The sequence below is a fragment of the Vidua chalybeata genome, chromosome 7 (genome assembly GCF_026979565.1).
Source record: "Vidua chalybeata isolate OUT-0048 chromosome 7, bVidCha1 merged haplotype, whole genome shotgun sequence".
NCBI lineage: Eukaryota > Metazoa > Chordata > Aves > Passeriformes > Viduidae > Vidua > Vidua chalybeata.
The window spans coordinates 3,036,298-3,059,125 of NC_071536.1; the positions used below are offsets into that span (position 1 = coordinate 3,036,298).

Consider the following 22,828-nt stretch of genomic DNA (forward strand, 5'->3'; position numbering starts at 1 on the left):
CAGGCACTCTGCCCTGTCACCCCCAAGGGCGTCCCTTTCATCTGAACCTGCTCTGCAAAGCTCAGGGTTTTGGGGTATGGAGCCTGATCCACTTCCACAGGGAATGTTTTATCCTCTTGACAGCAAGTCCAGCTGCAGCCTTCCTAGTCCAACCCCTTCCAAATATTTGGAACCTCTGCAATCCTGTCCCTTTGGCAAGCTGCTGCTGCCCAGCCATGTGCCAGGACAAGGCTCTGTATCCAAGATAACTGATGCTCCAGCTCCAAGCCCAGCTTTACCTCCATGGGATGCATGAAAACAGAGGCAGTGTACTCACCAGCTGCTCCTCCTCTGTAGGGATGGGTCCCAAAGCTTGGATTGTCCTGCTTTAATCTGGGTGTGCTTTTTCCTGTTTTATCTAACACTCAGGGGTCTCTGGTCCTCCAAGCAGCAAGAAGAGGGATGGCAAGTTGCCAACAAGCCTCATTCACTAACACCAGCATTTCTTTCACCGTTGATCTGCATTAGGCTCCCTCTCTGTCTTCAGAGCAACCTAATTCTTTGGAAATTTGGGGTTTTGTCATCTGACATGGCAGCTCTGATTCATCAATCCATCAGGCTTATTGTCCTTTAAGTAGGAGGAACTGCATCCAGCCTGGCCACTGGTGAGGTTATCACTAGCCAGAAAATACTTGTGCAATTTATTGGGTAAATGTGATCCTTTTTTTGATTCTTAGGGAAGCTTTATCCACCTCAGTGCATCATGGAAAAGGCTGTATTCTGCAAAGGTACAGCCCAGGCTGCAGCACTGAGGCTCTGGGCAATCCCTCAGCTTTTCCATATTGCCATTCCCTCCCCAATTTGGGTGCACACACCAGAAGGTGAGCTCTGGCAGGGCACTTAAACTCTCTGATGCTTTAGCAGTGGGAGTGCAGGAAGAGGATAGCTGGGAGTGGCTTTCCCTATGGCATCATCATCCCTGCAGCTGGATAAATCCCTCATGGAAGGCAAGAAGCTCAGGGATGTTCAGGGACCATCACTGTGTCCAGCATCTCCCAAGGCCTGCTGACTTCTTGTGATGTTTTGAGGGGGCTGGGGTGCATTATGTGGCTTTAAACTGATTTGTGTGGCTCTAGAGATATGAGGTTCTGTACTGGGGAACGCCTTGAAGGCAGTGGTTTCCCCCAGCTGTGCTTTGGTGGAGCCCAGGAGCAGATACATGGCAAAAGGGGATCAAATCTTCTTTGGGATTCAACAACAGGAGCTATTTTTACACAAATGACCTGAAGCTTGTCAATTTTGGGAAAGCCGATTTAGTATTCAGCTAGGATGAGAAATACCAGAGAAAGAGAGAGAGGAGATTTGGGTTTTTTTCCTCTGTTAGAGGCCAGCCCTGGCCAGGCTCCACCAGTCACGGGATAGCAGCTGTGATTTTCCTTCTCTACCAGCAGAAGGAACAGGGAGGAGAAAATGTCGGTTTTAAGCCTTCCACGAGGGGCTGTGTGGGGCTATAAGTGCTCTGAGGTCTATGGGGGCTGTTGGGGCCACAGGGGCTGTGAAGGCTAGAGCTGCAAGGGCTGTAGGGGTTGTGGGGGCTGTGAGGACTAGGGGGACTTGGAAGGTTATGGGGTCTGTGAGGACTCTGGGGCCCATGGGATCCATGGTGGCTGTGAATGTTATAGGGCCTTTGAGGCCTGCTGGGGCTATGGGGCCTGTGAGGGCTAAGACAGCCATGGCGACAGCCAAGGCCATTTACAGGTAGGAGAAGGAGTGATTGACAGGTGGGACTAGGTGATTGACAGGCCATCAGATTGATTGACAGCTGGGACTAAGAGTGATTGAGAAGGGGGTCAGCCCCTCAGGGGGATGACAGACAGTGAGGGCGACAAGGGGCAGGGCAGCAGGATTCAAACTGAGGGGAAAGATGAGCGAAAAAGAGTGGGAAAGGTCAGGGGGAAAAGGAGACAAAAAATAATGAGGAACATGATGGGGAAGGGGCAGGAAAAGACAGCTAAAATGAGGGGGAAAAGGCTGGAAATGTGAGGTGGAAAAGGGTGGGAAAGATGAGCGAAAAAGTGGGAAAGGTCAGAGGAAAAGGGAGACAAAAAAAGGGGTGAGGAATTTACTTCAAGGAATATGATGGGGAAGGGGCAGGAAAAGATAGCTAAAATGAGGGGGAAAGGGCTGGAAATGTGAGGTGGAAAAGGGCGGGAAATGTGAGAGAAGAAAGGGCGGGAAAAAGGGGGAATAATGGCGGAAACGGTGAGGGGGGAAAGGAAAAGAAAAAAAGGGTGGGAAAATGAAAGAAAAAAAGGTCTGGAAAGATGAGAAGAAAAGGGAAAGAAAAACAGCCGGCAGCCCCAGCACAGTGAGGACGAACGCTCCCACAGCCGAGCTGCCGTGCAGAACCTCCCAGGGAAGCTTGGTGTCGCTCCAGGCCTTGGGAATGCAGCAAAGCAGGGCGGCTGGAAGGGAAAGAAGCCTGGAAGGAGCCGTGCCGGACCCTCCGCTCTCGCCGTGCTCACCTGCGTTCCCAGGAGGGCGCAGAAGGAGGTGGGAAACCCGCAGGGCTGGAGCTGGGACACCCGCAGGGCTGGAGCTGGGACACCCGCCCGGCTGGAGCTGGGACACCCGCCCGGCTGCCACCCGCGGCCGCTCCGCTCATCCCGGCCGGGTTTCGCATTGGAGGGGGATTCTACTTATTTATTTGTTTTCCCGGCGGGAAAATAAATAAATAAATAAATAAAGGAGACAACTCAGACCCACAGGGGAAAAAAAAAAATCCAAACAAAAAGCCACGCTGGAGGCACTCGTCGGTCTGGAAGGGGAAGGGATCAGTGGTGTCAGACACCGGCCGGGTCCCAGAGCACGCCCAGCCCCGGGTGAGGGATCTCAAACAGACATAAAGTCAGTTCTTCCTCTCAGATACCTCTCCAATGGCAGTCTATGGGGTTTTTATATAATATATTGCGTTGGAAGGGACTTCAAAGCTCATCTCATTCCACTCCTCTGCTACAAACAAGGACATCTTCCACTGTCCCAGGGTGCTCCAAGCCCTGTCCAGCCTGGCCTTGGACACTGCCAGGGATGGAGCAGCCACAGCTTCTCTGGGAAACCTGTGCCAGGGCCTCCCCACCCTTATTGTAAAAAACTTTTCTCAGTGCTTATATCTATATTGACCTCTATCCTTCGATTTAAAACCATCACCCCTTGTGCTGAGGGGTGGGGCAGCCCCAGGTGTGGCTGGTGCGGGTGATGAGTGGGACAGCATTTGGGGACCCTGGGAAGATCTTTTTTCTTTCTTCTTTCTGCTTCATCTTCTCCATCCCTCACCAGTGCATCTCAGTGCCTCCAGTTTCTCCCCAGTGCATCCTTTTGACCCCAGAACAGAGGCAGGGAGTTGAGGGGGAAAGGGGTTTAAATTGAGGGAAAACCGTCCTTTTCCATTATTGTTTGTATTTAAATTAAGACCCCCTTCACCTGTGATTTAAAGGTTATCAATTGACCGAAAACCTGCCTTTTCTGTGTTTTGGGGGTATCAATTAATTGACCTGGAATCCCCATTTTCCAGTTTAAGTGGAAAAGAAAGAATTTTTTATGTCATGTGCTGGGTTTGAATTGAGGGCAACACCCCCCCCCCCCATTTTAATAATCTTAAGGTTTAAATTGAGAGGGAATCCCTGTCGTCCCTCACCTTTTTAAGGTTAAAATTGAGGGATATTATCCCATTTTCCCATCATTTGGGTATGGGTCCTATGGGTTGTGAGGGCTTTGGGAGCTCTGAGGCCTGTAGGGTCCGTGTAGGCTATAGGGTCTGTAAGGGCTATCTGTTATATGAGGGATGTGACAGCTATGGGGTTTGTTTAGGGTTATGGGCTGTGTTAGGGATGTAAGGGCTGTGGGGGCTGTGAGGTCTGTTTGGGGTATGTGGGCTCTGAGGTCTGTGTAGGGTATGGGGGCTTTGGGGGGCTGACAGTGCTGTGAGGCTCATGGGGTTTTTGGGGATCTCTGAGGGCTGTGGGATCTGTGAGGTCTGTGGGGGCTGAGAGGGCTCCCTAATGGTCACGTTGGTTGGGAAAAATGTTCTTATATCTTCAACCCCATGAATGATACTCCACAAACTTTGTTTTCATGTTCTCAGTGATAGTTTCCTAATTGCTACAGATGTCAGAGCAGCGTTATCCGTGATAATTAAAGTTGAATGGTTATTTTCTCTAAGTGAGGCTGTTGGGGTCATTCCAAATGAGATGTGGTCATGCCATAGCATAATTTAATTGCTGTATTAATGGATGAAACCCATGGCAATCCCTCGTGAGTCACATGCAGAAATAGCAGTGGCATTGTATGCTCCTTCCCTGTCCTGCTTGTTCTTCTCCGCTATGATGGTGCTGATAAGGTGTCTTTGTAAAGCTGCCAAGAAACTGAAGGAAGAAGGAATGCCATCCCAGCGAGATCTCATGACTCGGAGATGATTGTAGAAGGATGGGGGGAGAGGCAGAGGCACCCAGGAAACTCCAGCAACGTGCCTGTTGGAGCTCCTGTTTTTGTTATGCTCCTGTGGATAAGGGTCCTGTGACCTCTGCCTGTGGCTTTGAAATGGGCTGGAGGTGCCAGTGGATGCTCCTGGTTTGACTCCATCTGGCTTTTGGAAACTCCTCTAGCTTGGCCAGGTGTTTGGGATGACCCTGTGTTGAGGGGAGCCAAAACACCCATCGGTGTTGATGGAGTGAGAAGCAAAGCTGGAGCTGACTCCACTGTAAATCACCATTTCAGCACCTTGTGCATGCACATCTGCCCTCGGCAGCACTTAAGGCAGCTCTTTGGAAAATTGGGTACTGGAGAAATTAGTGGGGTTTTGCCCCTTGGTTTGGCCCCTTCAGCAGGAAGCAAATGAGGATGTGGGAGTGTTGGATGGCTTCACTGAGGTGGTGTTTGCTGTCTTTAGAAGCAACTGGATATTATTTTCGCTCATCAGTTTTGTTGAATCTGATTATGGATTTACTTCCAGTTATCAGTTAAAACATTGTGAAATGAATGGCTGGAGGAGGGCCAGGCCACATGTCCCATATATCAGTTTACAGTTGTCTTACAAGAACTGCAAAGATAACAGTTCATGTGACTGTTATTTTTAAAAGAGTGGCCCTGCAGCTAGAAGTGCATTTCTCTTAAAGATGCCCCAGAAATCCATCATTTTCCCCATGTGACAATAATTAAAATCAGAAATGGAGCCTGGGATCTGTCTGTGCCTGGTTTCCCAGGAGAGGCTTAGCTTATGACACTTCCCTCTCCCATTTTGCCACCAGGTCCCCGATTCAACTGGAATCAAGGTCCATTTGAGCCTCCAGCTAATAGGAAACATGAAACTTTTCCTTTACATCCCTGCTCCTGATCTCCACCCCACACATGTGTGGTCACTGCAGGGGCTGGTGGACACTTAGGCAGATATAAAACATCATCTGGCCCTACAACTTGGAATCATAAAGAGTGGAAAAGACTTCTAAGACTGACTCCAACCATTAACCTAACACTGCCAGTTCCACCACTAACCATGTCCCCAAGTGCCACATCCATGTATTTTTTGGAGGCTTCCATGTGACAGTGTCTGCCTGAGTGGTTCTGGGTGTGTGGTTTGGTGGTTTTTGGTTTTTTCCCTTTTGCATGAGTTTGTAAGATCTGGGAGCCTTTATTCACGGTTGTATGATGGGAGAGGGAGCTGTGGGTGGGGGCAGGTTTAATTGTCCTCCTTAAGGCAGAGGATTGATGGAAGCTGGTGATTGTCTGAACTGCTAAAAAATCCAACAAACTGCTTTGAAAGGGAAAAAAAAAAAAAGGAAAACAATTCTATCTTTGCTGTGTATGCACACCAGTGAGCTGAGGGAGGAGAGTTTTCCTAAAGAGACTGTTCCCAGGCAATAATTTGCCAGCGGAATACTTTGAATTTATTCCTGCACCCGGGACATTTCCCTTGAGGTGGCTTTCTGGCTAAGCCCGCCCTTTTTAGGGGGTATTGGCACTGCTGAACACTGGCATTTTTTCTTCCCCACGTTCATTGCATAGCAGGCCACATCTTCCTGATTTAACGCAACCCCTTTATCCTTTTGGAGGAGAATGTGTTGGGATCTAGGGCGGTCAGAGCTGCTGGCGCGATTGGAGCGGGAGGCCCTGGAACAGGGGCTCGTTGTGATGTTAATTAGTAGCTATTGACCGCTCCCTGTTCGGATGCAGTGGGGCGCAAGGGCTCTCAAACACGCTTACATAAGGACCTGCCCGGCTGATATCTGGCTCCTGCCAATAAACTGATTGCTTTTGTCGGGACCTCTCCTGGACGAGGAGCTGGAAATCAATTTCTGGCTTCCAGAGAAGATCATGCATCCCCGATATCCAAGCTCAAACACCGCATCTGTAGTTATCGCCTTTCCTGCACAAAACCCATCCTAATTCGGGTTCAAAATGCTTTTCTGGCTCTGTTCATGGAGTTTAAGCTAATCTCTGTTTCAAGTGAATTACCAGGGTGGATAATTCCCTGTACCCCTGGGTGGACAGCAGGGATTTTAGTCCCACCAGGCAGAAGTTTTCCTCTCTGGTCTTGCTGTCTTGCTCCCTGTTCACATTCCTGTCAGGAAGAAGGAAAAAAAAAAAAAAAAAAAAGACAGAATACCATCAATATTTGCTCTGATGAAGGTGAGAAATGGGTTTACTTTAATATCCCTAGACACAGAGGGAGTGTTTTACTGGAGCAAGGCAACAGCTTCGGCAGTCGGATATATATTACAATTTATATCTCTTTGCTTATGTGGTGCATTTAAAATCCTGTCAAACCGTCTTTTCTTGCTCACGGCAAGCGAGGGAAGTGCTGCGTCCTAATTAAGCTGTTTGCCACCAGCAAAGCTCACCTGCCCAAATTGCTGTGAGGGCAATGCAGGACGCTAGTCTCTGGTGTGTGTGGGGGGGAAAGCCAGATGCGCCGAAGTTTTCCTCACAAACTGCTGCTAGGGGCAAAATGTGTGTAATGAGACGAGACACAGAAGAGCGGGCTGGGGAGCAGAGCACCCTGGTGGGGCAGGAGCCACCGCGATGGAGCCGGTCCTCCCGGGCGTGCAGGCACAGCTCCTCCCGGGGATGCTCCGCTCCCTCCCAAAGCCCCGTGGCCTGCCTTCCCCGGGGAGGCGTTTGAAGGCTCCCTTTCATTCGCACACCCTGCATCAAGCAGGCAGAGTAAACATCTCCCGTAGCCCCAGCCAGGCGGGCGAGGTCTGGAGCGGCTGCAGCTGCGGGCAGAACCCCGGGGGAAGGCAGGGCCGCCCTCCCGGCTGGCGAGGAGTCCCCGCAGCCGATAGGCGCCGTGCCAGCCCCGCTCGGCGGCCGGCTCCGCGGGCAGGCTCGCCCGGCAGAGCGGCTGCGGTGCTGGCAGGAGCCGGTTGGCCTGCCCGCAGCTCTGCCCCTGCCCGGTTATATGGGCAGCCGCGGAGGTGGGGCTGAGCTCTTCCCCCTTCGTCAGCAGCATCCCAGGGTACGGGACAGCGAGCGCTCGGGGGGAGCGAGTAACGGGAGCGGCTTCAAGTCTCGCCGAGACGAGATGGGCAGGAAGCTGGACCTCTCCAAGCTCACCGATGAAGAAGCCAAGCATGTTTGGGAAGTCGTTCAACGGGACTTTGATCTGCGGAAAAAAGAGGAGGAACGGCTGGAGTGAGTATCTGCTCTCCGGTCCCTGAGTTGGGGGCAAGCCAGCCAGAACCTCGGGTCCCCGTGGGCTGTAGGGATAAAACAACCTGCTGAGGCTGTGGGCGAGGAAGGCAGGCAGGAGACCGGGCTGTGGAAGTCAAACACGGTTAATAGATTGCGTTATCAGCGGCAAGGTGACGCATTCGAGCAGCAAAGGTGCAAACTGGCGCCGTGCCACCGGCAGCGATGCGGATCGGTGACACCGCCGCACTTTATGGGGACAAATACCAGGAAATACCAAGCTTGAGGCTGGTGTGGCTCTCAAGGGCAGGCTTCACCCGGGAGCAGAGGATGGGATTTGGCTCCCTTGGTTTCGCTTAATGTGATGGGTCTCGTGTGTTTTGAGCAGGAATTGGTCAGTGGGTCCTGGGAATCCTGGAAAAATAACTGAGAGGAGTAGTAAACTTACTAGTAAACCTATTTTAGTAGACTTAAATACGCAATACCAGGGACTGTGCTGTCCTGGAAAGATTTTAGGGGCCCACAGATTGGGAAAAGACTGAAAAGTCACTGGAGCAGCAAATTCTATGAACTTCTAAATCCTTATGAACAGGGTGTTAGACCAAAGTGCTGTTTAAAAAATGTTCTGTCAGATGAGATTAAATTTTGAGCATGAGAAATCACAGGGGTTCAGGTTTTGTTCATGAACTTCATCAGATGCTGAACTTATTAATGCCTTAACATATTTCAAGAAGCTGCAGTGACCCTCTTCAGGGTCTGGCCAAGTTATCGTTATCCCAGAGGGATGGTCCATGCTCTCAGACTGGATTTGGGCTGTGCTGCACTCCCACTGAGCCCTCAGACCCTCACAGCTCTGAATTTTGTGTGCCAGGGCTGGTGTTGATACCAATGCCTGGAGACCAGGAGCTCATTAGTTCCTCTATCAGATCCAAAAGAAGGGATAAGGAGTGATAGCCATCCTCAGTTTGGGATATCTGCATCCCTCAAAACCTTTCAATCATGGGACCCTCTCCATTTACACCAATGGCTACAAGAAACTCTCCTCAGTTGTGTATTTTTCATCGCCCTGATTACTTTTTTTTTTTTTTTTGCCTAAGAAAAGCCAGCCTGAGTGAAGGGCAGAGATAATTCAATATCATCATCTACTGCCTTCCTCTGCTGGTAGCTCTGAAGAGCAGGAAGGAGATCAGACAGGGGTATTTTTAAAAATTATCACCCTGCAAAGGGTGAATGTCTCCCTTGTGATGCATCTAAGCTCAGCCTGGAGGGAGGAGGTGGAGACCTACTTTGCTGTGCCCTGCAGCAAAGAATTGGGCGAGGTGAATTCCTTCCTTACTCGACCTTGGCGCCAGACTGGCTTATCTGGGTCCTCTCTGATGCCCAGGAAGCTTCCAAATTGAATACCATGTTCTGGGAGATGCAGGATGGGGGAAGGTCTTGGGATGCTCCTACCCAGCTGCTATCTCTCCTCCTAAGGACCATTCCCCTGGTTTCTTATTTTTATTTTCTTCTTTAATCTTGCCCTGCAGAGGGCTGGCATTAAGCATTCTGAACTACAGAAATTTCTGTACTTTCTGAATAATTTCTGCAACAGACTAGACCACCAGCCTGGGAAAGTATGCCACATTCCTGAGTGCTGGACATGGAGCTACACGAGAATTTTCTGCCTGTAACAAGCTGGGACATGATGTGACATTACGGTAGACCCTGCAGCAATTCACTCCGTGCTCTGACCAGTCCCATTTACTTTTCTATTCATTTACTTTTCCATTCACCGGGCTTGTCTCAACCTGCCAGCCTTGAAGAAATGTCCTGTCCACCCCCTCCTCAGCTTGGTCTTTTTCTTCCCTTTTTGCTGCTTCTCTGTATTTTTTTTTTTTTTTGGCAGAAGCTATTCACCAACAAGGGACAAAGGCTCTAGCTGGCCACAGACGGCACAGGCATGTGAAGGCAATGCTTTGCCCAAAAAATTAAATAATGACCATTTTGAGAGGTCTCTCCCTGGTTCTTTCCTGAAACATCCATGCCCACAACCCCATTTTGGATGGCTCCCTGCATCTCTCCTGGAGCTCTGTAGGTCCAATCCTGCTGCAGCTGGCATCCTGACACCACAGATTTATTCATCCTGCCGTGAGCAGAGCAGGCAAGGGGCTGGCTGGTGCTCCTGCTAGCAAGAGGAGACAAGAGGCATGCGGTTCCTGCGGGTTTTAAACTGGTTTGGCTGAGACTCTTCCTTCCTTTGGCAGGTCTGCTGGGTGAGGGAGGAGAGCTGAAGGGATCCAACCGGTCTCTGGGAACCAGAAAAAGCAGTTCCAGTAAAAAAGATTGGATCCTGCTGGCAACAGCCTTAGCACGGGAGTGGAAAAGGAGTAGAGTCCAACCCAAGGGTTTTCTATTTGAGGGTTTCTTTTCAGAAGTCACTTAAATTTACTGCTGGGACACTTGCACCACTTTGTCCAAATTCACTGCTAGTGAAGGGTGGAAGGATTATACAAACCAGGTGCCCAGTTTTCTGTCTTTATGCTGGTTTTTACATCTCCCACATGCAAATGCCAGTTTGTGCCACTCCTGTGTGACCACAAAGAGAGGAGTGACACCAAAAAATGTGTCTTGCGGTGTGCTGGCTGCCAGCTGGCCAGAAAATTCTTCCTTGTGAAAAAAAAATGAAAAGCTGAGCCCTAATGTGCAAACTGATTAAACAGAGATTGGCTTGCTTGACATGCCTGCCCTTCCCACTGCCAGTCACACCACTGCTCCCAGGGCCAGCCAGGCTCCTCTTGTGGTCACCCCGGCGTCAGTGCGGCAGGGCGAGCATCACCGTGTGCCTCGTGGTCCACACTGTGATCCTGAAGCAGCCTCCAGACCTGATTGCTTGAGGGTTTTAACCCAAGCTGACTTCTGCTCTGGAAAACACAGTTTCCTAACCCTGTCTAGAGAGAAAACAACTTTCTAGGACCTTCCCTACAAGTCAAACATTTTCCTCTCAGCCATGGCCCCAAAGGCAAACATACCTGAGGCGGTGCGTGGCACGGGCAGCAAACAGAGAGCTTTTGGGCAGTGCAGGGTGCCCCACCAGCCTGGCAGGCATCTCAGCTGTCCCCAGCTGGTGCTGGGGCCTCAGCCTCATGCAGACACTCTTTGCAATGGGGACCTGCTCTGGCAGCCAGGTCTGGAGAGTGAAGGAATCCTGCAGGGATGCACTGCCACGTGAAGGTACTCTTGGAAAGCGCTTCCCTTTCACAGGATTGTCACAAGTACCTCCTCCTGCTGCATCCTCTGAACAGCCAGAACCTTGTTGCACAGAACTTAATAAAGTTCTCTGCTGAATTTTTAGTACTGTAGGACTATATTAAAACCCCTTTTAATCCTTTTTAATCCCAGTTTTCTTTTCTTTTTAATTTTTTTTCCCTTTTTAAAACTAAGAATTCCAGAAAGATTTTAATTCCCTGCAGGACTCCAGGCTTGAAGACTGTGTCATGTTGGGATACAGCCACAGGGTTTGAGAAGAGCCGCTCTCCCGAGGTTCCTGGCATTAGTGATAAACACCCTGTGAAACAAACAGGACAGGTTTTGGCACAATCACTTTTTTTAATATGATCCTAGCTGGTCTTGTCCAATTCAGAATATTCTGTGATTCTACTATTAAATTAAATCTAATATTAAACTCCAGTTACCCGTCCTGAATCTGGAGCCCACTTTGTTGTTAGCTTATTTAACTCGTGATATGTTATTTATTAGATTTGCCCTACAGCTGTTTCCACAAGCTGCAGACTTGCAATGTTCACTGGAAAATCATTCCTGAAATGATTGTGGCATGATGGGCTTTGCCATGTGAGAGTTTGCAGTGAGATGAAAACAAACTCAAGTTTTTGGGGGTGTTTCCTACAGGGAGCTGAAATGCAAGATCGACCAGGAGAGCAGCAAGAGAGAGTTCCTGACCAATCAGTCCCACCTCAACGAAACTCACTGTGTGCACTGCCTGCAGCCCTTCAAGTTCCTGCTGAACAGCAAACGGCAGTGCCTGGACTGCCACTTCTACACCTGCAAGAACTGCAGCCGCTACAACAAGAAGGAGCAGGGCTGGGTCTGTGATCCCTGCCGCCTCTCCAGGTGCTGCTCCTCAGGGAATCACAGGATGGTTTGGGCTGGAAGGCACCTTAAAACCCATCTTGTTCCACCCCCCTGCCCTTCCACTAGAGCTCTGTCTAGCCTGGCCTGGAACACTCCCAGGGATCCAGGGGCAGCCACAGCCTTTCTGGGCACCCTGTGCCAGGGTGTTCCCACCCTCACAGGGAAGAATTCCTTCCCTGTATCCCATCTAACTCTGCCCTCTGGCAGTGGGAAGCCATTCCTCTTGTCCTGTCACTCCAAGCCCTTGTCTCAAGTCCCTCTCCAGCTCTCCTGGGACCCCTTTAGGCACAGGAAGGGGCTTTAAGGTCTCCCCAGAGTTTTTTCTTCTCCAGGTGAACACCTCCAGCTCTCCCAGCCTGGCTCCAGAGCAGAGGGGCTCCAGTCCTCAGAGCACCTTTGTGGCCTCCTCTGGTCTTGTTCCAGCAGCTCCATGTCCTTTTTTTTTGGGGGCCCGAGAGCTGGAGGCAGCTCTGCAGGTGGGGTCTTACCTGACTGGGGCAGAGGGGCTGGCTGCTCCCCTGCTGGGGGATCAGCCCAGCACACGAGGGGGTTTCTGGGTGCCAGTGCACATTTCTGGCTCTTGTCAACATTCTCACCCTCCAGCACCCCCAAGTCCTCCTCCCCAGAGCTGTTCCCAATCCATTCTCCACCCAGCCTATATATTCACTTGGGATTGCTGCAACCCAGGGGCAGGACCTTGCACTTGGCCTTGTTGAACCACATGAGTTTCTCAGCGCCCCACCTCTCAAGGCTGTCACGGTCCCTCTGAGTGTCATTCCTTCCCTCCAGCATGTGACAGCACCACACAGCTTGGTGTGTCAGTGGACTGAGGGAACACTCAATCCCATTGCCCACATCAGCAGCATATATGTTAAAGAATTCCAGATCCCATATCAGCCCCTGGGAACACCACTCCTCACTGCTCTGCTCTGAGGGACAAGGTGATGAGGCTTAACAAGACTTGCCCAAACTCAGCATCCTTTTAGATGAAAGCATGCCGTGTTTTTGTTAAGATACAGCTTTTTGGGGGAGGGTCTGCTCACCTGGGTGTGCCTCCTCTCTTTGGGCAGGATTGTGAAGATCGGCTCCCTGGAGTGGTACTACGAGCACGTGCGGTCCCGCTTCAAGAGGTTTGGAAGTGCCAAAGTGCTGCAGTCCCTCTATGGCAGGCTGCAGCCAGGCCAGGGGCTCAACTCTGCCTTTCTGGGTGAGGAATGGCCACACTGCTGCTCGTGGGGAATCTGTGCTGCACCACCTCGGGGTGCAGCAGTGTTGTTGCTGCTCTGAGTGTCATGGGGTACCAAGACTGCTCAGAACATCTCAGGGAGGAAGCAGAGGTTCAGGGTTCTTCGTTCAGTCACAGAGCAGGTGTTTTTGATGGCTTTTCTACTGTTTAGTCTTAAGTTTTTACCACAGATTGGAGAATGTAAGATAATTACAGTTGGAAAACACTTCTAGATCATCCAATCCAACCCAGTACTACCAAGACCACCATTAACCACATCCCCAGGTGCCAGATCCATGTGGTTTTTTGAACACTTCCAAGGATAGTGGTTCCACCAGTTCCTTGACCACCCTTTCAATGAAAAAAAAAATTCCCTAATGCCTCATGTTTAATTTTCAAAGTCCCACGTCCTGCAGTTTGTAAGTACATACATTTGCAGCTCTTTTTTTTTTTTTTTTCCTTTATTTTTGGTCTTTTCATTGCAGAGCTTGTGGAATTAACCCTAGTTTAACCTGCAGGATAAAGCCAGCCCTCATTTTTTTATCCAAGACCTGATGATTTTTACAACCAACCCGATTATCCCCTGGCACTGACAAAACTGTGCCAAAATTGGTGAGCTACCTGTCACCATAACTGTTTTCTTCAGAGCTTCATGGACCTTCCATATTTCTGATTTTGGTCCAAGAGTGCATAAATATATGCTTATATTAATATAGCATTATTACTAACCAGCTCCTCGTTTTTATAGAGCTCCTACTCCTTGGCCTGTTTCCTTTGGAAGCCAATGTGGAGTTTATTCCCATCTTGAGGAGCCACAGAAAAGTTTGCACACATACCATTGACATGACCTGATTCAACTGCTCCAATCACTCTTTTAGCCAGGCCACTCGTGGCAGAAATAGCAGCAAAAAAAATTAATGGACTGAGAGACAATCCATGCATTGTTTGGACCGAAAATGCATCAAAGCCCACAAAGCCCAACCAAGGGTGAAGTTAACAGCGCCTTGGGCTGCTTTAAATTGAGATTCTGATGCCTTTTTCAAAGGGAAATTATTTTGTTGTTTATTACTTCATTAACACCAGTGAATTGGCTTGACCCTCAAGCAAGCAAGAATCTCCTCCTGGGATGTATCTCCAGCCATCTGCAGTTGGCTGTGCCTCCCCCTGCAGCTCCCAGGCATGTTGCATCAGCCTGGGGAAGCAGTGGTGAGCGGCTCTTTGACTTTTAAAAGTCAAGTCCTGTCTCCAAGCGCCTGTTTTGTTCCCTCTAAAGAGCCTTTTAAACCATTTTTTCTTGTGAGGGCTAGAGAATGAGAATTCCAGTTAGCCATGGCTCTAAAGCTTGCTCTCTGCTCGAGGAACAGGAAGAAAATGTGATTATTCATTTTTTCCCACCATTTTTCTCTTTGTTTAGGTCTTCATGACAGAGTTTATAGCCTGCCAGACATTAACAGTAAGTAAAAAAGGGGATTACAGTAGGGGGCTTGCAGTTCAAGCAAAGGTTTCCAAAATCTTTATCTCTTCACACCCCCCCAGCTGTGGGCATTTCTGGGGAGATTTGGAGTGGTTGGACCAAGGAAGACGTTCCTACACTGCAGTGGAGATGGACTGTAGTGCTCAACCCCTGCATTGTGGTACATCTGAGGTCTCCAAGGGTAGATTTGGATACAACAGGACTTTTAGTTACATGCCAAACCTGAAGTTTGCAAGCACTCGTTATCTCAAAGCAATGGGTCATTGATAAACAGAAGAGCTGGCTGATGGGAACCAGGAATAGCTCCTGAGCCTTCAAGCACTGGAGTCACCCAGGTGGACCTCGGGGTGCTTTCTGTGGTGCAAGTGCCCCTTCTCTTCTACATCTGTGATTTTGCACATCTGGCAGGGGAAGCAATGAGAGGCCAGCAGAAAAAAAAAAAAAAAAAATTCAGGAGTTACTTCTAATCTGGGCTTTTTCACCCCATGTAAGAAGCGTGGCCTCGCCTGCAGGTACACTGGTGTGACCACCAGGGTGGGGACTGACCTGCTGCCTGTGTCCCCTCCAGGAGAGTGCCAGCTGCTCAGCAGCCGCGACGCCGGGGATGACAGTGATGAGGAAGACAATGTCCTTCGTGGGGCTGAAGCAGAGCGCTACAGCAGAGTAAGTATTTGGTTCTGGAGCTGCCTCACTCTGGGCCCCTGGCCTGCCCTAGGTGATGCTGGTGGTGGCTTTCTGTGCCACTTTCAAAACTGGACCTTTCCCTCTGGTTTTCTTCTCTGAGATATGCTCCTCTCCCAGTTTGTGTAAAAACAACCATGTCAGAAACATTATAAATACTTGTGCTCTGGAAAAAAGACCAACTCCTAACACTATGGACGTCACCAATTAATATAAACTGCTGCTACCTGTATAATGAGAACCCACCTGCTTTGGGTTTTTTAATAATGACCTCCCAAATATTCAGAGACATCTGCCTGCAACATCCTTCCTCTGAGGATGGGGACATGCTTCAGGGCTCAAAAGGATTACCTGGATCTCTCTCTGAGCTGTAACCTGCCTCAGCTTTCCCACAGTGCCTTTATAAACCAGGAGAGAGATTCTCACTCTGCTTAAGGCAGCTGTGCTTGAGCCAGAGGCTGTGGAAATTAGGAACTCACTTTTCCTTGCCTTTAGCACAAGCACACACCGTACCTGGCTCCCTTCAAGCAGGACAGCATCAGGCCCAAATTCTCTCTGCAAAAAGCAGAGCAAACTCAGGCAAACTAAGGAGAGAAAGGTCCTCCCTCCCCCTTTCCTCAAGGTCAACTGTGTCTTACACTGAATTTGCCTTTCTTGCACTTTCTGTGCTAAAGATGTGCAAGACAAAGCGGCTGCTGTCTGTGCACCCCTTTGATTTCGAACTGGACTCGGATTACTCTGCTCAGTCTCGCCGCCAGTCTGTGCAGCTCTCTCCAGCAGCCAGCAGCCCAGATGCTTTCCAGGTACTGGGAGACTCCTGGGGGGTTCCTTTCCTTTCTTCCTCCTTTTCCTTGCTTGCTACCACTGCTCCTTCAGCCTCAGAGCTCCTTCAGCCGGTGTTGGGAGGCAATGGTGCCAATCCCTCATCCCCATTGCTGCTTGCAATCTCTTCTTCCAGCTGAAGTCCTTTGCTTCAGGCCAAGTCAGGAGCAGGACATCTGATCCAAGTGAGGATGAGTGCTAAGATGAGACAGCAAGAGGTTCTCTGGCTGTGTCCCTGCAGATTTCCTTGCTCTCAGCAGACAGTAATTTTCTTGTGCTGTCCCAAGGCTAGGGGACACACCCTGGTTCCCAGCGGGTTCAGTGCTCGAGGGGTTAAATGAAATCAGGTTCTTCTCCCATCTTCCCATCCAGTTTGGGGCTGGGTTTGCCATGTGGTGGCACTGGGGTGCAGCTGGCCAGCAGCTCCATGAGGCACACCTTGTGAGGTTGAGATGAATCCCACAGAGGCGGCGTGAGTGAGGGCCAGCCAGAGGGATGAACACCGGCAGGACAAAAACTGCAGGAATGCTGGTTGCTTTGAACTAGGAGACTAGATGGACCTCAATATCCAGAGCTTCTGGCCAGGAGCAAGACCCAGGCAGATCCAGGCAGTGCAGTGAGCTGTGCCCTGTGATCCCACCTAGGGCCAGGGGTTGACCAACCCCACCTTCCTGCTCTGGGGAGGAACAAAGATGGGGTGACCCTGGGGTCTTCCAGCCTGAGAGGCTTCAGGTCCAGCTTTTTGGGACCTCTTGTTTGCCTTTCCTGGTGAAGCTGCACTTTTAAAGCATTAAACAGCTCCTTCTTTGTAAGAATGCTCTGATTAAACTCCATTCTTGGGTAGAAATAGGATGTGCTGAGATCTGTAACAACAACTTAAATAAATCTGCACAATTCCACACAAAATTATTAGAATTTGGGGAAATAATTAGATCCCTCTTTTTGTTTGTCTTTTCCCCCTTTTTTTGTAGCAGAATTCAGTGTGAGGGCTGGTCTCTGTCAAACTGGATTTATGGATTACAAATTATTTGAGGAGGTGGCTGTTTGAATAAGTAGAAGGGGATAGTATTTTAAAAGATCAGAGAGTTTTGCAGTCTGGCTGAAGGAACTGTGTGCTTGTCAAAATTACCAGTGCCCCCTGGCAGTGATGGGAAGTATTGCTCAGGGTTCAGCAGCCAGGCAAAGCCTTTAAATGGGATTATTAGGAACTTTTATATTTTATATAAATATAATTGGCATTATAAAAGGTCAATCCATGCATATATTGAAGAATGAAGAGAGGAGCTCTTAGTGAAGGTCAGGAGAGACAAGGAGTTGTAGAATCATAGAACAAGTTGGGTTGGAGGGACTGTAAAGGTCATCTCATTCCAACTCCTTCCACTATCCCAGGTTGCTCCAAGCCCTGCCCAGCCTGGCCTTGGATACTTCCAGGGATCCAGGGGCAGCCACAGCTCCACATTGTTCTTACTCTGGGGGCCCCTGAGCTGGAGGCAGCACTACAGGTGGGGTCACACAAGTGGAATCTCTGTGGGCAGCTGCTCAGCAGCATCCTCAACTCTCAGTCCTTCCCAGATTTCCCCAACTCAGCTGAAGATGGCTCCCAGGAGTCCAGGATCACGGATGCAGACCTGGTGTTCCACCACGTCCTGCAGGAGCCGGGGGTGAGCGCTCCGGAGCAGCACTTCAGCACCAAGGTTCGGCTCACCGTCAACGCACGGAGGAGGAGCCTGGAAAGAAACCCAAAGCCTGGTAGGTGTCCTTATCCAGGTTCCTCTTGTATCCTCTTGGGACAAGTGGCTGCAGGTGTTGGACCAAAGTGAAAACATCTTTGGGGTTTTTTTCTGAGCAACCTCAAAGCCACTAAGAGGGTCAACACAAGTTATCCGTCTGCAAAAGGGATTTTTCTTAGGAAAGAATCTGGCTGATGTTATTTAGTTGTAAAAGGGCTGATCTTGTTCCCAACGAAGCCAAAAGGGTTGTTCCTAAGGTGTCCATCCCTTTCATACCTACTGGTGATTTCCAGGGCAGAAACTAGATACAATCCAATGGATGCTTCTAGAAACAATGGGATGTGTTTCCTGCTGCAGGCAGAGTTCAACTCCTTAGTAAAGAGTGTTGTGGCTGCAGAAAGCTTTGAGTTTTTAGGGGACTTGGACAAGAACTGGAGGTTCCTAAGTGGCATCCTTTTAGCTGGCAGGGTGCATGGGTAGGCTACATGGATTTGTGAGTTTATAAATACCATATAAGAGGCAGAATTTGCCTTTTACAGCCTCTGTTTTTCCTGCAGCGATAGCAGAGCCAGGAGGGCTGGATATTGGCTTGTGCATATGCAAATGTAGAATATATGTCCTTCTGTGTCTCCAGTGGCCTGGCTGTATTTTCAGGACATTTGGGAATGCTGGGTAGACCTTAACATGGCTGTTTAAATTACCATTCCAAGTCCTGCTGGAGCATCACAGCAGCAAGCATGTTAATTCTATTTTCTCTCACTGTTTTTTGTCTCATTTTAAATTCTCCTTTACACAGGAGACTTTCCACTCTTTTTAAATGCTCCATCCTAGGCTGATACCTCTCTAGCCTGAGCTTAAACATCTTCCAGCACCTGGACAGTGTGCAAAGGGCAGCATCCAAACCTGGGCTCCCACAAAATTGGGAAGACAGTAGTGTTTTTTGGTGAGGCTGTTCAGGGTATGAGAGCAAGGATGGTGCTCCTCATGCCTTGTGTGGGACCCTGCTGTGTTTGGTGCTGTGTGGAGCTGCAGCCTGGTCCATCCTGAAACTTGGTCTGGCTTGCAGAAGCACCTCCTGCCGAAGGGTAGGAAGTCTGATCTGGGGAAATGCCTCATTATTTGCTTGTCTTAAGGATGGATGTCCAGGAAGGAACTCAGGGGTGATGCCCTGTGAAGGCTGGCCGAGAACAGAGGCCAGGCAGAGTTAAAGAATAAAGTAGGGATTTTTTAGAAGGCCTCAGTGGATCCACCTTGGGCAGCACAAGAGCCCAGCCAGGGCTACACCCAAGATGAATCAAAATGGTCACAAAATGGACAACCAGTCACAGGGTCTCTCACTTTTATAAGTTCTGGCCCATTTGCATATTGGAGTTAATTGTCCAATTCCAGCTTTAGCCCATGAAGTCCCATCCTGCTTGTTTTTCTCTCTTCATTCTGCCATTGTTTGTGCTCTTGGGCCTGAGATTTGGATCATTTGTCCTTGGTCCCCAGCTAGAGAAGGAATTGTTTTGTCTCCCTGCTCTGTGCAGAGAGCTCAGCATCCCCCAATATGAAGCTCAGAAGTGCACACTAAAGCAGCACAGAATGTGAAAAATAGAAAAGCTAAAATCTGAGGCACCGTTGTGAATGCCTTGTACCTTTCTCTCCCCAAGGCATCCCCTGGAACGAGCCGCCCCGGGCCCGGTACTCGGCCGACATGGACACCTCCGACGAGGAGGTGAGGGGAGCCCAGCTCCCAGCCCACCACACCAAACGCCGGAACAGAGCCTCCTCCCAGGACAACATCAGCCACTCCTCCAACCAGGTACCAAACTGCCTCTGCTGACACCCGGCCCGTGGCCACGTCCCTCTTGTTGCCTCCGAGGTGCAGGTTGGTTCAGAGGAGAAGAGAAGCAGCAATGGCCAGCTGGGGTGTGCTTTTCCAGTCACAGCAAAAAGAAAACCAGGCACTGCTTGGTGCTTCCATGGCCCACGCTGCCATCACAATAACAAACCTGCCTTTGTTGCTGCTCATTTTCCAGCTTGTTCTTATTAATCTGAGTTACTTGTGGCTTCTTGTCTCCAGAAAGGCTTGCTTAAATTGAATGTGCCAGTGCTTAATAACCAGGTGGAGGTCTGGAGATGGATATTTAATAAGCACCAAGATCCTTCTCTTCCTCTGCAGTGTGTTCCTGCCTCGGTAGGACTGGGTCAGGATGACCTGTCACATACCTCTCCTGAGTGATGGTAATGGGGGGAACAGTCTAAAGAAAGGTGTGAAACAGGATCTAAGCTTGTGTTTTAATTGTCAAGCAAGGACCTGCTGTTCCTGGTGCTCCCTTTGCCAGTGGTGGGCAGTGAGGATGGTAAAGCTGATCTGGTTCCTCAGATCTCATGAGCAGCAAAATGCAGGGTGGTGTTTGGCTACACATGCAGGGGCAGAATCACTTTCCAGTCTCAGAGGTGGTAATTTGGCACGTCCTGGACCCTTCTTTGGGTAATCAGTGTGAGATCTGTGACCACAACCATCCCTCAGCACCACACTTCATGTGCCTGGGTAGGCAAAAAAGCTTCTCTTTGCCGTTTACTTCTGTGGGCACATGTTTTAATTAGCAAATGCCTTTCCTTCCTCAGCCAGCAGTAAATGGGAGACACCCTGGACTGGGTGTCCTTAATGAGGCCACGCCGTGTTAGGCATGAAATGTGCACCATGCTTTACAGTGGGGAAATGGGCCCAAATTCCTACCAACGCCTCCCACGACTTCCTCCAGGAGCTGGGAAAGCTCCCACACCGGGCTGTGGTTTGTTCCCTCACACCTGGAGGAAGGCTGGTGGGGACCCTTGTCACCCTAATGGTTACGAGGCATCTTCTCACTCCCACTTTACCCTCATTTGCTCTTGTGGCAGCGTTGCTAATTAGCTTAAATAGCTCCCCATCCTCCCTGCCCTTTGTGCTGCTGATGTGTTTACAGCCAGCAACCGTCCTCCCACCCAGCCTCCTCCTCACCCAGCTCTAACTAACCGGGGGCTGTTCCCTAGTCCTGTCACTCCAGGAGCTGAAGGTTCAAGAACAAAACTTAAAAAAATAAAAACTCTATTTAAAAAAGCACTTAAACTTGATTGGACACGAAAAGAAGCCCTGAATTGGTACCTGTGTGGGTCTTTGCCTTTAGGTTTTTAAAAGTCAGGTAGCAACAGGACCAAGCCGCAAGGAATAGCTCCAATTTACCAAGTTTCTCCCCAGAAGCCATTCTGCTGTACCTCAAGGGAGCTCAGTGGTTCTGGATTCCCAAAGCTTTGATGCTCTCTGGCTCCTCTTCTTTACATAAAGCTTCTGTTAGGGGCTTGGGTAGAGTAACCTGTCCTCCCCCCTCAGCAGCAAGGCGTAGTTTCCCCTACTTGATGTTGTGGGCTGTGCTTTAAGCTTATTGCCCTCGAATGTTTTAATGCAGAGCACAGTTTGCCAGCCTTTGTCACGCTGGGAGAAGTGCAGGGTGACCCAGTCCCTGATGGAGATGTGCCCTAATGGGGTGACCACCCTGCATTAAAGCCAGCCTTGACTGGGAAGGAGAGTGAAGCTTTTCAGCTCCTATCCTGGTAGATAGCCATCAATATCAACAGCAGCCCGTGCTTCAGGCTCTGATCTCTCCCAGCCTCTTCCTTATGGAGGTAGGGCAGTGGTGCCTCCTGGTTTGTCACCATCTCTGAGGCTGATGGCTCATCAGAGGCTTCTCATTGTCACTGGGAGCCATGCAAGACTCAGGCCTTAAACAGGACTGAAAAACCACTTAGCAATGGACTGAAGTGCTTCCTGCCAGGGGTTTTAATGCTGCTTGGAGATGCTTTCAGTTCGGGGTGGTAATGACAGCTCTGCTCTCCACGGTGCCAGGTTTTTATATTCATCTTCTCTTAAGCAGATGCAATCATCCCTAGCTGTTGTGAGGGTCTAATTAATCAAAGGCTGACAAGCACAAAAACTAAGTGAGAGGATGGAAATTGTTACAAAAACAAAGCCTGCCCCTCACATCTCTTTGTTACCACCTCTGCTTACTGCTTTTGCTGCTTGCTCCCCTTTGAATGGGCAGAAGCCACTCGGAACAGCAGTGATGCACTGGTAGTGTCATAAAACAGGCAATATTTATCATCATTTATGTTTTATTTGTCTGCATCAAAGGAAAGAGACTTAGGTTTTTTTTTTTTTTTTTTCAAAGAAAGAAAAACTTCAATTTCTAAAGGGAAAAAAAAAACCTTCCTTTAATGTTTACAGTGATCATAGAGATGTTTTGGTTTAAATGGATCTGAAAAGTATCTCATTCCACCCCCCTGCCATGGGTAGGGACACCTTCCACTGTCCCAGGGTGCTCCAAACCCTGTCCAGCCTGGCCTGGGACACTTCCAGGGATGCAGGGGCAGCCACAGCTGCTCTGGGCATCCTGTGCCAGGGCCTCAGCACCCTCACAGGGAAGAATTCCTTCCTAATGCCTAATCCAAATCCACCCCCACCACAAAGGTTTGTCTGGGTTCTTAAGCACAGGAAGTAACTTCTCTTTGATTTTCAGGATTCTCCCTGTCTTTAATTTCTCTGCCCTTCTCTCCATGCCCCATTTTAGTCAGAAGAGTGAGGGAGAAGAGAGGGCGAGCATCTGGGTAAATCAATGCACAGAGAAGTCAGAAAATTTCAAAGTGGTGGGGAAAACTTTCAGGTTCGTTTTTTCTACTTGGATTTTTTCATGGGGAATTCTTGCCCTTTTCCCCCTTCCTCTCCACCACTGTGTTGGCAGGCGTGTGATGAAGTGGTTACAGCTTGAAAAACACATTAGTAGGAAGTGAAAATGGATGTTGGCTTCAGTTTGGGGCAGCATGGGAATGATGGTGAGATGGGTGGCTTTATTACAGGCTGGTGCTTTTATTGGTGATGGGTTTTTACATTCACTGCATCAAAGCTCCAGGAAGTTGGTGGAAATTGCCTTGTGCTGGGGGCTCGGCGTTGCTTGGAGTTTTCCAGATTTGAGGTTGCTCTGCACCTCCTGGAGCTTACTGGCATTTTTAAGACGTTACTTAAAAGATTTTATTTTTTAATGTCTTTCAACTCTGCCCACAGTGGCAGTGTGCTGCTGCTTGCTT

At 49.5% G+C, this 22,828-nt stretch overlaps 1 protein-coding gene across 8 annotated transcripts in view; it reads left to right on the plus strand.

Annotated features, from left to right (window-relative positions):
* The first annotated feature begins 2,268 nt into the window (after positions 1-2,268).
* The window catches only part of MLPH (melanophilin), a 32,168-nt gene continuing 11,608 nt past the window's right edge, over positions 2,269-22,828 (plus strand). For 2 of the 8 annotated variants that reach the window (XM_053947938.1, XM_053947943.1), the window contains exons 1-8: positions 2,270-2,532; positions 11,551-11,772; positions 12,864-13,000; positions 14,433-14,471; positions 15,061-15,155; positions 15,848-15,976; positions 17,558-17,744; positions 19,378-19,529. In XM_053947938.1, the coding sequence (XP_053803913.1) occupies positions 2,279-2,532; positions 11,551-11,772; positions 12,864-13,000; positions 14,433-14,471; positions 15,061-15,155; positions 15,848-15,976; positions 17,558-17,744; positions 19,378-19,529 (1,215 nt within the window). In that variant the 5' untranslated portion in view covers positions 2,270-2,278. Of the gene's footprint in view, positions 2,533-7,350; positions 7,666-11,550; positions 11,773-12,863; positions 13,001-14,432; positions 14,472-15,060; positions 15,156-15,847; positions 15,977-17,557; positions 17,745-19,377; positions 19,530-22,828 lie in introns of those variants that run through there. The other 6 variants (XM_053947939.1, XM_053947944.1, XM_053947941.1 and 3 more) reach the window with 5 other exon arrangements.